A 16,036-nucleotide genomic window follows, 5' to 3' on the forward strand; every position below is an offset into this window, starting at 1 on the left:
TACCTGAATTCTTTAATCCCATGTTGACTTGTAGATTTCTGATGTTTGGATCAGACCTAAGGAGGCCATAACTGAGCTGTTACTGCCTAGGCAAATCTTTCTGGGAATTGTCCGGCTGGGAATTTTGCAAGTTCAATTTCAGCATATTTGCAGGGGTGCCAATTTGAGGAAACTCAGATAATCCCAGCATTTTGCTGCAAGTGTTTTCTATGTTCTGATAGCCGAGTCTTCTTCTGTGATTTAAAATGTTAAGGAACGTTTCAAGCCTACACATGCAGATTTCTAAAATGACTATATGTCAAAATTATACTCAAATACCCCCCTTCTAGATTCTAATTGGCTGTTTCTTCATATGAAACATTTAACTAGCTAAAGGCCTAAGGGCTCCATTATCATATGTTAGTATAGTCATTATTATGTCAGGCCTGCAATTATATTCCTTTTAGAATTTTGGCCTGCCACACTTTCTCTTATTTCAATATGCTGTTTCATTAGTATAGTTGATGGGAGGGGGGAATAGAAAGGAGTAGGATTGTGGAATGTGTTATTGTTTTCATTCTTTACTAGAAGCCAAGGTCATATTTTGTCTCCGTACTTTCACACCTGACCGGAAGCAGGTGGGTGTGGATGCCCGTGTGGAAGAAGAAGATTGGACCGTGTGATGGATTGTGGGTGTGGGGACAAGATCATGAACTTTTAACTGGGTGGGATTCTGATGTCATTTCCAGAATTGGGATTAAGACAGATGTGCTAAGATGCCTGCTTTATTAAATTGGAACTTTAAGGATCGTTTTGCCTTGGACTCTGATTTAATTCTACTTGATACTTGGAACGCTGACATTTTAACTTTGGTTGGTTCTTTTGTGGTTTTAAGGCTTTTTCAACCCTTGTCTGTTTCATTGGTTTGTGGTTCAATATAGTATGTGAATTCAGAATATTGCTTCATATACATCCACTGATTGTTATTCTGGCTAGACCTAGTGAAGGTCATTGAGAGGAAATCCATTATATTGAATAGAATCTCAGTGTTGTGAGGCAGGTGTGTGTGTATGTGTGGGCATGCACGCGCATGCGCAGGGGTTGCCCATGCAAAGAAAAGGGAAAGATGGAGACCTAAAGGTCTTTGGAAGCCTGGGTTTCATCTTTGTAAGGAAGCAAGTTACTGACCTAGATAGATTTTGCTCCAGAAGGCTTTTCATATACCTTTCTTTGAAGGAAGCATAGTCAGCACATGACCCGACAAAAGCGCGCCTGACAACAGCATGCCGACAAAACCGCGTTGATAAAACTGCGACATCGATAGCGTGCCCACAAAGGCGCGCTGACAAAAGAGCACCAACAGAAGTGCCATTACGGTTAAGGTAAGGGTTAGGGTAAGGGTAAGCCAAGAGCCAAGGTGGTGCAGTGGTTAAATGCGGCACTGCAGGCTACTTCAGCTGACTGCAGTTCAGCAGTTCAGCTGTTCAAATCCCACCAGGCTCAAGGTTGACTCAGCCTTCCATCCTTCCGAGGTGGGTAAAATGAGGACCCGGATTGTTGTTGGGGGGCAATATGCTGACTCTGTAAACCGCTTAGAGAGGGCTGAAAGCCCTATGAAGCGGTATATAAGTCTAAATATTGCTATTGTAAGGGTTAGGTTTAGGGTTAGGTTCAGGGTAAGGTTCAGGGTAAGGTTCAGGGTTCGGTTCAGAGTTAGGTTCAGGGTTAGGTTTAGGGTTAGGTTCAGGGTTAGCTTTAGGGTTACCTTTAGGTTTAGGTTTAGGGTTACCTTTAGGCTTAGGTTTAGAGCGTGCTTCTGTCGGTGTGCTGTTGTCGGCGCACTTCTGTCCTAATTCTTCGGCGCGATTTCGAACTTGTACTTTTGTCCCCGCGGTTTTGTCGGCGCACTTTTGTTGAGCGCGCATTTGTCGGTGAACCTAGCCAGCATGGTATGTAGCTAGAAAACAACAATTCTGACTGCGAGATATATGTCACTTACCAACAGTTGTGTTACAGAGGGTGACAACTGTAGACCCTTCCTGCAAGTGGGTGGCCATTAGGATCTGGATCAGGGACACGTAGAGATCTTGCTGGGATTCATCTGTTTCATCAATCCCTAGTATCCTTTCTGCAGCAAGCCAGAATTTGGTGAGCTCTTCTCCTGTAGAAGTTAGAGCATTGATTTTTGCCGCATCTGTAGTCCCCAACAATACTAGCAAAATAGTTCAAGTCAATGTTTCTTTCTTCGCTTTTTTGTAAAAAAAAAAAGGTTTACCTGTGGAAATTCTTGAAACCCCCCCCCCACTGACCTTAAGGAAATATTCCCGCAGTAAAGCCAACCTCTGAGTTAAGCTTGTATCGGCATTCGTTACTGGATGGAGGAGCGGGTCAGAACAATCTCCCATCCTGCAAATCCTTCCTCTTTCTTATCAGTAGCAGGTCATGAGATTTTTTTTTCTAGTAGTCACTGATTAGAACAGTCTTTTCTGATTTTCTTTTCTTTTACATTTGTGTTTCCAAGGCATAGAATTTAGGACAGTATGGCTGAAGGCTGGTATGATCACAGCTAATCTCGACCTCACCCAAAGCAGGTTTTGCGAAGTTTTTCTAAAAAGGGACAAGGCAGGAACTCCTGTTCAGATCAGGGAAGGTGTATTCATCCTAGCTCTGTAGCCAGCCCACTACATTTCAAACAGTCAAAGATTGGAACCAGGGACCTCTTCCTATTCTTCATTCTTTGAGCCGAGGTGGCGCAGTGGTTAGGGTGCAGTATTGCAGGCCACTTCAGCTGACTGCTATCTGCAGTTCAGCGGTTCTAATCTCACCGGCTCAAGGTTGACTCAGCCTTCCATCCTTCCGAGGTGGGTGAAACGAGGACCCAGACTATGGGAGCGATATGCTGACTCTGTAAACCGCTTAGAGAGGGCTGAAAGCCCTATGAAGCGGTACATAAGTCTAACTGCTATTGTTATTTGAGTTATGGTTCTCCATTGATCTGAGAGAGGAATCGTTCAACTCCCCTTAGCCCCGTTTCTCTTGGAGTGGGATTTCTGGTGCTCCCTCGTCTACCTGCCATTCCTTGCATGAAGGACCGAAAACGCCACATGCCTCTACTGCCAGCAATGCATTTCTCAAGCAGCCACTGATCAGCCTTTTTCCATCGCAACATCTCCGCTGCAAAGCAAAAGCAAAGACAATGTCACCAGAGAACGTTTTTACAAGGGTGGAATGGGGTCCTGCTCAGTGGTGGGATTCAAATAATTTAACAACCGGTTCTCTGCCCTAATGACCATCTGGGTAGGTGGGGCTCGGTGGTCATGTGACTTGGTGGGCGTGGCCAACTCAAGGTCACTCAGGTTGATGGGCGCTTCACCTTAGCTGTGACAATGCAATAAGGGTTAACCGGAGAGGCAGTCTCTGTAAGGACGTCAATCAAGATTAGGCTAGAAACAACACTAGTGTAAGCTTTCCAAATACCATGTCAAATTAAATCAGAGTCGAAGCCAAAACTATGCTTAAAGTTCCAATTTAATAAAGCAGGCATGTTGGCATAGAGCTATGCGATTCTGACTCTGGAAGTTACATCAGAATCCCACCCAGTTAAAAGTTCATGATCTTTCCCCCACACCTACAGTCCATCACATGGTCAAATCTTCTTCCACGCTGGCGTCTCTACCCAGCTGCTTCTGGTCAGGTGTAAAAGTACGGAGACAAAAGATGACCTTGATCTTCTAGGAAAGAATTTCTTATTTTGAAAACAACACATTCTGCCCTTTGCTAAATCCCCCCCTTAATAAGAGTGTGGCAGGCCAAAGATTCTTAAAGGAACCACTGCAGGCCTGACAACTAGAATGTTTCCTTCCTGCCTTCCTTACAGGATTAGCCCTGTAAAGTGGTTTTTTTTTCTAAAGGGTTAGGAGTGCAAGGGTCTTGTAACTTGACAGCTTTAAGACTTGCACACTTCAATGCCAGAGTTCCTGAGTCAACATGACTGGAGGAGGAATTCTGGGAGTTGAAGTCCACAAGTCTTAAAGCTGTCAAGTTTGAACACCCCTGGGGTTTTTTTTTCTAAAGGGTTAGGGGTGTGAAGGTCTTGTAACTTGACAGCTTACAGACTTGTGTGCTTCAAATGCCAGAGTTTCTGAGCCAACATTTTGGTTGCTAAGAAAGAGCGTTGTTAAGTGAGTTTCACCACATTTTACAAGTTGTCCACGCCCACCCAGTCACATGGCTGGCAAGCCACTCCCACCCGCTCACATGGCTGGCAAGCCACTCCCACCCAGTCACATGGCCAGCAAGCCACTCCCACAAAGCTGGCCACACCTATAGAAGAGGTTCTAAAAAATTTTGAAACCCACCACTGTACACAACTATTGCTGAGTAAATTTCTGGTTCCTTTCTGATTGTTGGCCAAGCTGGTCTAGAAAGTTATCTACTTACTGAACAGACTCTATAACTCCTTAAGTAAGATTAACAACAAAACATCAGCACGATCAATACTTAACAATGGAAACTTTTTGCATAATTTCTACTAGGTTTTATTCACTTTGGTTGGGACAAAAGTGGAAAGTAGGGCTCTGTAGTGCTTAAGACAATGCTGGAGTGCAAGTGTAGTAGATGTCTTCAAACCTGCAAAAGCTGTTGTGTCTCTTTCTAGACTTGTGCGACAACAAATCAAAAGTGCAATTCCAGAAAAAAATTAGGGCTGCAATAAGGACTTTCAGTCAGGTTCTATATTCATTCTTCTGCACATTCCGAAGGTTTTTAGAGTCACATTCAAAGCATTGCTCTTAACAGTGACTGAAGGGCCTTTAAAGTGGCAGGCTGAACCAAGGTAGGCCTCAAGCCTGAACCAGACTAGGTTTTCATGATATTAAGCTTTAACTGCTCATATAGAACTTGCAAGGTTTGCTTTTAGTTGCGGGTAGACACGGGTTAGAAGGAAGTCTGCACATGAGATGTGCTGAGGCAAGACATCTATTTCAGCCCATTTGCTGGCTTGGCTGTTAAATCTGTTTGGTAGACATATATCAAAATACGAGCTATGCTGCTCCGTTAGCTGACCCATGTATACTTCCTGTAACTTCCTGTAACTCAAGGGCAAATCTTGAGGGGTGTTTCCAAAACTAACAGATGGCTTTAGCTGAAAGCGATAAACTATATAAGGAATTTCCTGGCTTTCACTCATTGTTCAGGCCATTCATTCTGAACCTGCGCAATAAACATTTCCTTCCCTGAAGAGCTGGCTTGCGTGTCCCGTCTTTTCTACAACACCTTTCCTTAAATGGCTATATTCAAGTGTCATCTACATGGTCTTTAGCTAGCAGGAAAATCGATGGTCAAAATAATAGCTATCAATCCCTATCCTGACTCTTTTGTTCCTGCTCTAGCAATTGTAGTCATTGGTTGAGCCATCACTTGGTTGCTCCCCGTTTTATCATTGATTGATGTAACCATCTGCCAATCAAAGCATTATGATGGAGGAAAGTTTTTGTCAGATGTTTTGTAATGTTACTTAGAGCCATTGGAGTAGCTTTCTATCACAACCTGGTAGTTTCCTCAGTACACAGAATAGCTGATCCATGGAATGGATCAAATTCCCCCACTTTACTCAACAGCTCTCGACACCCGGCATGTTTTGACTGTGAGCTTAGCACAGTACTAAATCCATGTTCAGAAGAAACCTGTTCAGCTCTTAATCATTAAAGTGCTTCATAATGTGAGGCATGTTCACTTATTGTATTGAGGAGATTTCCACCTCAAATCATTCGTTCCATGGGATTGAATGTGGGTTCCCACCACCCATCAAAGTGCTAAACCCACAGCAGTGGTGGGTTTCAAGAATTGTTGGAAACTACTCTGTGGGTGTGGCCTCCTTTGTGGGAGTGGCTTGCCACCCATGTGACCGAATGGGAGTGGCTTGCCGCCCATGTGACCGGATATAAAATTATGAATTAGTACTTAGGTCGGTCCAAGTAGCTATTCAGAAACTCTGGCATTGAAGCATGCAAGTCTTAAAGCTGTCAAGTTACAAGATCCTTGCCAGTGGTGGGTTTCAAAAAAAATTTGGAACCTCTTCTGTAGGTGTGGCCTGCTTTCCGGGTCCACTGGTGGAACCTCTTCTAACCGGTTTGGTAGATTTGACGAACCGGTTCTACCGAATAGGTGCGAACTGGTAGGAACCCACCTCTGACCCACAGTCAATACAAGTCTGCCAGACAACTAATGGCATGGCTAGTTCTGAGTGTGAGTTTTGTGCTCTTTCTGTGAAGGAGGAAGTCGAGCAGCTTATACGTGAACTTTGGGGAAGTAATGGGCCCTTTCATTCAATCTATTGTCATTTCTCCAGAAATCTGCATCTCCTTGGCTTTGCAAATTTCCATTAGAAGTTCTTCCACTGGGATGGTTGAGTTAGGAGTGCTTGTAGGAGTTGTAGGAGTAGTAATAACATTACTGCCAGAGACAACTCTGCCCTTGAGTAGTTGTTGGAAAGTTTCTCTTTCGCCTGACAAATTCACAGGCGTTGATTATCCTGCATCTGTGCCCAAAAGTAAGGTGCTCACTTCCCCAAAATTCCACCTTCACACTAGTGGTGGGTTTCAAAAATTGTTCGAACCTACTCTGTGGGTGTGGCCTCCTTTGTGGGAGTGGCTTGCTGCCCATGTGACTGAATGGGAGTGGCTTGCCACCCATGTGACCGGATATGAAGATGCCGACGACACTTGTCAGAACCACCTTAAATTACCTCACACACAGCACTGGCATGCATGAGAATAGGATGCAAACTTGTTTTTTAAAAGGCATCTTTGGTTTGCGTTAAAACAACTTCAACACACGCAATGTTCTGAACGCACCACAAACGCAGTAGTCATCCTTACCTTTCACAGAGGCACTGAGTTTTATAAGTAGGAGCATGATAGTGCAGAATAATCATATCCAAGGACCAGGGGTGGGTTTCCAAAAATGTTTGGAACCTCTTCTGTAGGTGTGGCCTGCTTTCCGGGTCCACTGGTGGAACCTCTTCTAACCAGTTCGGTAGATTTGACGAACCGGTTCTACCGAATAGGTGCGAACTGGTAGGAACCCACCTCTGCTTCACACACACACACACACACCCGTCCACACCCCATGTCCTGTCTATGTTAACTTAATACATTTAGCTTCAACTCTCACCTGCCTCTGGAGAGCGAATGAAACTGACAAGCTCCTCACAGAGAACGTAGTGAAGAAACAGGTTTGTTTTGCAAAAGAAAGGCAGCCGATGCTTCTCCATCCAATTCAACAAGCCTTTGTGCTTTGATACCTGTAGGAGCCCCCAAAAGAGCAATGAAACTTTTTAAAAAAATAATAATCTGCAGGAGCCAAAGATCAACGCAAGAAAAGAATCGCCATTCTGAAATGCAAGGAACCTTAGAGAACGTATGGCTTGTTTTCTGGAGGAAAGTTGACCATGTGTGAGTGATTCTGTCGCAAGAAAGGATTAACCATGACTTAAAATCGCTTTGTAGCTGTGTGCTGCCCCAGCAGTATATAGCTAGTGTAGGAATTAAGAACTGTCTCCTTTAAGAAACTACCTCATGGGAAATGCAGGCAGAGACTGCCTTATGGGAAACGTAGTTCCATGACATGTGATCACATCTCTGTTTATGATTGGCCACCGGGGCATCTTGCCCACATGCGAAGTTTATAGCCGGTTAGTTCAATTGCCTTTGTGAACCGGAATAGTAGCTTTCTACATCTCCACTCAGCATGGGGATAAAATCATCATCTTTTTACACTAGGTGATGGGACAGATCATGGAAAGTCAGAAGAATCTTAACACTGAACTGTAAGTTTTGCTATTAAGGATGCCTGGTAATAAATGTGGTCTGAAAGATATTCCTAAGCGTGGAAGGGAGCGGCCCCCTCCAGATAACCGTCTGCCTGGCTCGTCTGGTGGCTGGTCTTTCGCAAGGGCTCCTCTTTTTGGAAAATCAGGGGCTCAGTCTTAAGAATCTGGATGTTTTCCTCTCTTCGCAAGGAGCCAAACGCTCGGGCAGCCATCTTCCATCTCGCACATGTGCACCAATGGAAAGATCTACCCGTAGAGATCCGGACCCTTACCACTCTCCCAGCCTTCCGTAAGCCACCAAGACCTGGCTGTTCCGGCAGGCCTGGGGCTGTTGATCAATATCCAGCCCCACTTTGACAGAATGGATGGTGTGGAATTTTAATAATTGTATCTTTATTTTAATTTTTAAATTCTTCTTTTTATCTTGCCTGTAAGCCGCCCAGAGTCCCAAGGGAGTGGGCGGCATACAAATGTCAATAAATTGAAAATTGAAATTGAAATTGAGTTAACTGGCTGCCCGAGCAGAACCTCATTGCCCGGGGCAGAACAAGCTGGATTAAACATACTTATAGCATGGAACCAGTATCTTGTGGTTGCCATGGCAATGGCACAAAATTTGGCCACCATTCTGGAGACTTCCCAATGCTGATGATGTAGAAGTCAAAAAATACTGGACCTGAATGTACTCTAAGTACAGAAGAATATAGCAGGAGTAAAGAGTGTGAATTAAGAAATGAAAGAAGGTAAATAAGTTAAGGGAAAGAGTTAAGGGAAAGGAAAAGGAGAAATAAATCTGAAGCTGTAGAATGAGTGACAAAAAAAACTGGGACAAGTAGACAAATTTCTGTACCTTGCTAGATTGTTTACTGAATATGGGGATAGGTGAACTAAATTTAATCAATCTTATTTTCTTTTCTCTTATCTGCCCCTTTTATTTCCTTTAGTTTACTGCTAGAGCAGTGGTTCCCAAACTTGGCAACTTTAAGACTTGTGGACTTCAACTCCCAGAATTCTCCAGCCAGCTCTGCAGAGCTGGCTGGAGAATTCTGGGAGTTGAAGTCCACAAGTCTTAAAGTTGCCAAGTTTGGGAACCACTGTGCTAGAGTAACCATTTTGATTCCTGGAGACTAAATGGTTTTCTGTCTCTGTAGCCATAAACCACAAGACAATGAACCCCTGAAATAATCACACAAAACTGAAGAAGCTTCTTGGATGCAAAGCGAAAGGACTTCAAGGAAAACAAAGTCCAGTTGCCTTTCTGAAAAGCACCTTTAGGACCATCACACAATCACATTTGCCCCTAAAAAGAGAACATAAATAGATAGAATTTTGGACATTGTATTAAAAAAAAAAACTAATTCTGTATTGGGTTACACAAAGAAGGTATTGATATAAGGCATAGGTGTATCTGCCTACAAATTCCAAGACGCACCACAAAACATAACATACTTCAAAAACAATAACAGATAAGTATATTCTGATCAAGCATCTTCTTTCTGTCTTGATTTGTCCCGAGACATTTTTAATATACTTTGGGCTTTCAAACATTCTTTGTACTTTAATCTTATGGAAAAGAATTACTAGTAATGACAATGATTAGACTACAAGCCTGTATTGAAGCTACATTTATGTTGTGGCCCAGCAGGAGCCATTGGAGCTGCCACCAGACTCCGACAGCGACGGGCCCTATGAGTCGGCTTTGGAGGATGTGGAGGACCCTGGACAGGGTTCTGACTCTGAGCAGAGTGCAGAGAGGCTGGTTGGCCACCAGGAGGCACCTGAGCCTTGTACCAGTGGGGAAGAGACAAGGGAGTGTGATCCGGACATCAGCAGTGGGGAGGAGCCAAGGGAGTTGTTCCTAGATGCCGGGCACCAGAGAGCTAATAGGTGAAAAGAAGAGTTGCACAGTTAAAGGAGGTAATTGCACTCAGCTGGTGGTAATTAGGCTCCTCTCCAGACTATAAAAGGAATGCTTGTGCACACGCCCCTTTTGCAGAAGTCAACGTATTAACTAATGTTGGAGAACTGTGGGGATAGCTTGGCAGGCTGGATTGCTGCCAAGGCTTGTCTGTGCTGGATTGCTGCCAAGGACCTGTCTGTCTGTGAATAAATTCTGTAAAGTATCTTTGGCTCGGAGTGCTTTGGTGTGGGCCAAGGGGGGGTCAGAACACATTTAATATGCTATATTTCCCAGATTTGGAATAAATCAATGATGTCCATCCTTCAGTGCATAATTTTACAAAATTATGCACTGAAAAAATCATACCTGGTTGCATGGTAATTCTGGCCACAGGTACCACTGACGCGTTCTGCTAATGAAAAGAGGGGTCTGGCCGAACACCTGCAGAGAGAGAGATGAAGCAGACGGGAGATAAACCAGATTCACACATCTTGCTATGCCTAACCAGTCATATTACGGCTTAGCATAGTGCAGGAAACCAGCTGTATACTGACAAGGCTTCCTTCCTGAGAGCCGAGGTGGCGCAGTGGGTAGGGTGCAGTACTGCAGGCCACTTCAGTTGACTGCTAGTTCAGCAGTTCAGCGGTTCAAATCTCACCGGCTCAGGGTTGACTCAGCCTTCCATCCTTCCGAGGTGGGTGAAATGAGGACCCAGACTGTGGGGGCGATATGCTGACTCTGTAAACCGCTTAGAGAGGGCTGAAAGCCCTATGAAGCGGTATATAAGTTGAACTGCTATTGCTATTGCTATTAGCAAAGCTGCTATTTAGGCTCAGATATTGGTAGGCTGTACCTCCCTTCATCACAATTACTTGGTATATTGGCTAATGCTGAGGCAACCTTGTTGTGGCCCAGCAGGAGCCGTTGGAGCTGCCACCAGATTCCGACAGTGAGGGGTCCTATGAGTCGGCCCTGGAGGATGTGGAGGACCCTGGACAGGGTTCGGACTCCGAGCAGGGCGCAGAGAGACTGGTTGGCCACCCTGTGGTGCCTGAGCCTTGGACCAGTGGGGAGGAGACAAGGGAGAGTGATCCAGAAACCAGCACTCCATTGAAGAGCTACTCGGCGTCAAGAACAATTACACAATTACAGGAGATTATTGCGCTCAGCTGGTGGTCATTAGGCTCCTCTCCAGACTATAAAAAAGACTGCTTGTGGCACGCCCCTTTTGCAGAAGTCAACGCATTGACTAAAGAGAATGTAACTAACTTGGCAGGCTGGATTGCTGCCAAGGTTTGTCTGAATTGCTGCCAAGGTTTGTCGGACTTGCTTCCAAGGTCCTTATCTGTTTGTTTGCTTGGCTTTCAGCCACCGAGATTCTGGTCTTGTTATTAAAGGACATTCTAATTAAGCTTATCTCGGCTCCCGTTACTGGACAGAGAAGGGGGTCAGAACAGCGCTATAAGCCAACATGACAGATTTTTGATAACTGGTTCATATACAGAAAACGATTCTTGACTCAAGAGGGAAACTTACAGGAAGATTCAGGAATGTGTTGAAGAAGTCTGTAAATATTTCATCTTTTAGCAGAACGGACAAACGCTTGCTGGCAATCAACTCTGAAAAGAGGAAAAACAATTATGAACATCAACATGACATCAACGAGCAGAAAATGTGAACTGGGGCTGATATATTATCATCCCTGGGAAATTTGCTTCCGTATTCCCACAAAGAAACTAGACTACCCCACTAAGCCTATATGCTCAATTTTCAAAGATGGTACTTGAGAGACCACCTACTGCCAATTACCTCCACTAGGCCAATAAGATCCCATAGATTAGGCCTCCTCCGAATTCCATCAGCCGGTCAATGTTGACTGGCAACTACCCGGAGGAGAGCCTTCTCGGTGGCTGCTCCGACCCTATGGAACAAACTCCCCGTGGAGATTCGTACCCTCACCACCCTTCAGACCTTCCGCGTAGCCCTTAAAACCTGGCTGTCCCGACAGGCCTGGGGCTAAAGACTTCAACCCCACCCGAATAGTATGACTGTTGTGCTTTTTAACGATGTATTGTCTTCATGTGTATAACTTGTTTTGTACTTCCCTCCCCCTGAATTGTGAGCCGCCCTGAGTCCCCTGAGGGAAAAGGGCGGCATACAAATAAAGTTAAATCCAAATCCAAATGTTGCAGGGCCTCAACTAATTTTATTGTTGTGGCAATTCACTCCTCAGAAATACACCCTTGGAAGATGCCAGTAGAATGTCCATCTCATCTGGAACTTATGAAGTGGTAAAAACTCTATGTTCTATCTGTTCTTAAAGGCAAGGCAGATCAGGAAAAAGATTGCACAAGATTAACTGGAGCTATGGTCTATTGTTACAGTGTATAGTAACATACATTTGTCGCCTGCACTTTGTGTAACTATCTTTTTTACCTAGTTTCGGCAAGGTCATCTCTTTTTGTGTTCAGAATAAGACTATACTCTCCAGCCTTCATTGCAGAGGAATATATAGGCAGTAGTGGGTAAGATAAATTGATACAAGTCTTTTGCAAATAACCGATAAGAGGTTAATTAGGGAAGTATAGCTGTACCCTTCTTGGGGAGAGGGGTCATTAATTGGGAAGACTGACACGTCTTGAGCTGTGGGAACCATCCCCGATTCCAAATCTTTGCAATTTGTTGAGAATCAAGAGACAGAGAGGTTGATTTCTATTGCCACCTAGGGATTCTTTGCAGAAAGATGGAACAGGAATATGAAGGGCAGACAACTCACTAGCTGTATTCATGTTGAGCTTGTCCTGAAGAAGACTGCTCCCGACTGAGCATTCTGTTATGTTACAATGCATTAGATCTCTTGTTGTTCCAGCAGGTTCCACATTCCACCAGGACCCTTTCCTCCAATCAAGATCTCTCCAAATGTTTTCAGGTCGTATCAGTTCCACTTCAACAGTTTTCTTTTACACAGTTCCTCCTCTTACCTACCAGCCTTAATCCATCTCTTTGTGAAATCAGCTCCCTAGAGAGCTCCCAAGGGGATGGAAGAGGAGGAGATGATGCCCTACAGCTGAAAAATCTCATTTCAATAACTACATTTTGTGTGGAGAACTTTCCACGCGGTTCACATTTATTTTTTCATATTTGTATATCCGCCCATCTCACCTAATGACTCTGGGGGGCATTCAATGGATTGGAGACCTGAATGTACAGGCCTCCTATGCAGGATGGGCTAGAGACATTGATCTTGTATGGATACATATAGTGAAATATGGGACTCATTCACACAGAATCCAGTAGGTTTAAAAAATAATAATAATTATATGCATGTATTAGAAATACTTATCTGCTTGAATAATAATTTATTAGATAATTGTTTATAGAGTTTTAGTTCCTCCCGACTCTAGGGGGCAGTGCTCATCAAAGCCGTTTCAAAACCAAAGAGCCAGAGCTGTCCGAAGACGTCTCCGTGGTCATGTAGCTGGCATGACTAAACGCCGAAGGTGTTACCTTCCCACCAAAGGTGGTTCCTATTTTTCTACTTCTATTTTTACATGCTTTCGAACTGCTAGGTTGGCAGAAGCTGGGACAAGTAATGGGAACTCACTCCAGCATGCAGTGCTAGGGATTCAAACCACTGAACTGCCAACCTTTCTGATCAACAAGCTCAGTGCCTTAGCCACTGAGCCACCGATTTCTATTAAAAGCACTTATTTGTTTGTTTGTTTTTCTTTTTTTACAATGCATATATTTTTATTTTTGTGGGTTTTTTCCCCCATTTCTTTTTTGTCACTATTTTAAAGGCAATAAAAGACTAAATGAAATGTATAAAGTAATAAGGGGTGAAGGCAGTAATGGGTTTCAAAATTTTTTAGAACCTCTTCTGTAGGTGTAGGCCTGCTTTGTGGGAGGGGCTTGCTGGCCATGTGACTGGGCGGGAGTGGCTTGCTGGCCATGTGACTGAGTGGGAATGGCTTGCCAGCCATGTGACTGGGTGGGAGGGGCTTGCTGGCCATGTGACTGGGTGGGAATGGCTTGCCAGCCATGTGACTGAGTGGGAGTGGCTTGGCGCTTAGCAATCAAAATGTTGGCTCAGAAATTCTGGCATTTGAAGCACGCAAGCTGTCAAATTACAAGACCCTTGCACCCCTAAACCTTTAGAAAAAAAACCCCAGGGGTGTTCAAACTTGACAGCTTTAAGACTTGTGGACTTCAACTCCCAGAATTCCTCCCTGCGTCCCATCAGATCGCACAGGGTAGGCCTCCTCCGAATCCCATCCGCCAGTCAGTGCCGACTGGCGACTACGCGGAGGAGAGCCTTCTCAGTTGCAGCTCCGACGCTATGGAACAATCTCCCCGTGGAGATCCGTACCCTCACCACCGTCCAGGCCTTCCGCACGGCCCTCAAGATCTGGCTATCCCATCAGGCCTGGGGATAGGAATTTACTCTCTCCCCGCCCGAATGCTGAGTGAATGTTGTGCTTTTATTGTTAATTATTTCTTACTCACATTTTCTTTTATGTCTTGTCTTGCACTCCCTTCCCTCATTATTGTAAGCCACCCTGAGTCCCCTCAGGGAAAAGGGCGGCCTATAAGTGTTCAATAAACTCAAAAACTCAAACTCCTCTCACTCTTCATCTTGAGGATGTGCGGACGGGTGGGGGGGAGGGAGCTGGAACCGGTTTTAAACGGCACTGTAGATTTGTGGAACCTCTTCTACAGAAGAAGTTAGAACTGGCAGGAATCCACCCCTGGGTGAAGGTGACAATATAATTGTTATGTCAGATGCAACTTCTAGGGAAACACAGAGCAGACTCTTCAGGCAAGGAAAAGGATGGATAAAAATTCCATCGTCTTGAAGTGGCAGGAGAAATAGTCCAGGAATTTAAACCCTGGGGCTGACCCATGTATGGGACTTGATTCCTGCAAGAGGCAGCCACGTCAAAGCAGAGAAGCTTCAGCCGTTGCCAAATGTGGGATTCGATTTCCAGAGAGCTGAGGGTTGCTTTTAATCTATGCAAAACAAAACTTTCTTTACCATTTGGTATTTACAAAGCAAAATCCATTGTTTCAAGATTTTCATTTTCCTTAACACAGAAGTAGGAAGTTTAATAATCCTTTAAGCTCCCAGAAGTTCAAGTGCCACCTTTTTCTTTGCAACATACCAAATAAACCTTTCTTGCCGTTTATGATATAGGCAGCTCTTGGTTCAAGGGGGATGGCTTTCTCAATTTCTGCACACAATCTATCATCTTGCATCAATTATGCTCTCTCACCGCCAGTACTGAAGTGAAACCTCTGAGTCACAATGTATCCAGCTTTAGTAATATTGAAATAAAAAAAGCAACTTTGGTGCTAGAGAGAAATCTAAACTTTCTATTTCTTCAGTTCTGCCAATGTTTCTTGCCACGATAAGAGTGTTAAAAATATATTAGGCAGTTTGACATCATGAATAAGTCCCATTCTTGATAAACACCACAAAGAAACTAACACCCACCTTTTCCTTCCTGTGTGTGTGTTTGTGTGTGTGTGTTTAGATCACATTTCGCTGGGCCAAAACTGGAAGACCAACGAACTGTTTGGGCCCGTATGATAATGATGATTTCAGTATGTGTCTTTCAATAATTTCTGGTAATTCTGAGGTTTAGTTTCATTTAAATACTCTTGTCACTCTGCTACAAAGAAAGATCATAGTTCCTTTACCTCATTCCAATAGGCTTCCAAGAAATAATATAGGTAGGATCCAATTTCTAGAGTTCAGTTCAAGAATGGATTGTTCTTCTGTTATACCCTCTGGAACGAACTCCCCGTGGAGATTCGAACCCTCACCACCCTCCAGGCCTTCCGCAAAGCCCTTAAAACCTGGCTGTTCCAACAGGCCTGGGGCTAAAGAGCTGTTGCCCCCTCTTCTCGAATGGTATGGTTGTTGTGTGTTTTAAATCATGCATTGTTTTGTGTCATTTTTAATTTTGTCTGTATCCCCCCCTTCCCTGGTTTGAGTTGTGAGCCGCCCTGAGTCCCCTTCAGGGGAAATGAGCCGAGGTGGCGCAGTGGTTAGGGTGCGGTACTGCAGGCCACTTCAGCTGACTGTTATCTGCAGTTCAGCAGTTCTAATCTCACCGGCTCAAGGTTGACTCAGCCTTCCATCCTTCCGAGGTGGGTGAAATGAGGACCCAGACTGTGGGGGCGATATGCTGACTCTGTAAACCGCTTAGAGAGGGCTGAAAGCCCTATGAAGCGGTATATAAGTCGAACTGCTGTTGCTATTAAAAAAATAAAAATAAACAAACATTACAAACATACACCACACTACTCAAGCATGTATTTTT

At 44.3% G+C, this 16,036-nt stretch overlaps 1 protein-coding gene across 1 annotated transcript in view; it reads right to left on the reverse strand.

The window, feature by feature from the left end:
* Positions 1-12,499, reverse strand: part of RGSL1 (regulator of G protein signaling like 1) — a 46,197-nt gene extending 33,698 nt beyond the window's left edge. The window contains exons 1-6 of the mRNA XM_032226796.1: positions 12,487-12,499; positions 11,247-11,329; positions 10,077-10,151; positions 7,153-7,282; positions 3,049-3,153; positions 1,979-2,140 (exon numbers count right to left, since the gene is read on the reverse strand). Coding sequence (XP_032082687.1) covers positions 1,979-2,140; positions 3,049-3,153; positions 7,153-7,282; positions 10,077-10,151; positions 11,247-11,329; positions 12,487-12,499 — 568 coding nt within the window. The remainder of the gene's footprint in view (positions 1-1,978; positions 2,141-3,048; positions 3,154-7,152; positions 7,283-10,076; positions 10,152-11,246; positions 11,330-12,486) is intronic.
* Positions 12,500-16,036: the final 3,537 nt, after the last annotated feature.

Source organism: Thamnophis elegans, chromosome 11, assembly GCF_009769535.1.
Source record: "Thamnophis elegans isolate rThaEle1 chromosome 11, rThaEle1.pri, whole genome shotgun sequence".
In the NCBI taxonomy this organism is placed as follows: Eukaryota; Metazoa; Chordata; class Lepidosauria; order Squamata; family Colubridae; genus Thamnophis; species Thamnophis elegans.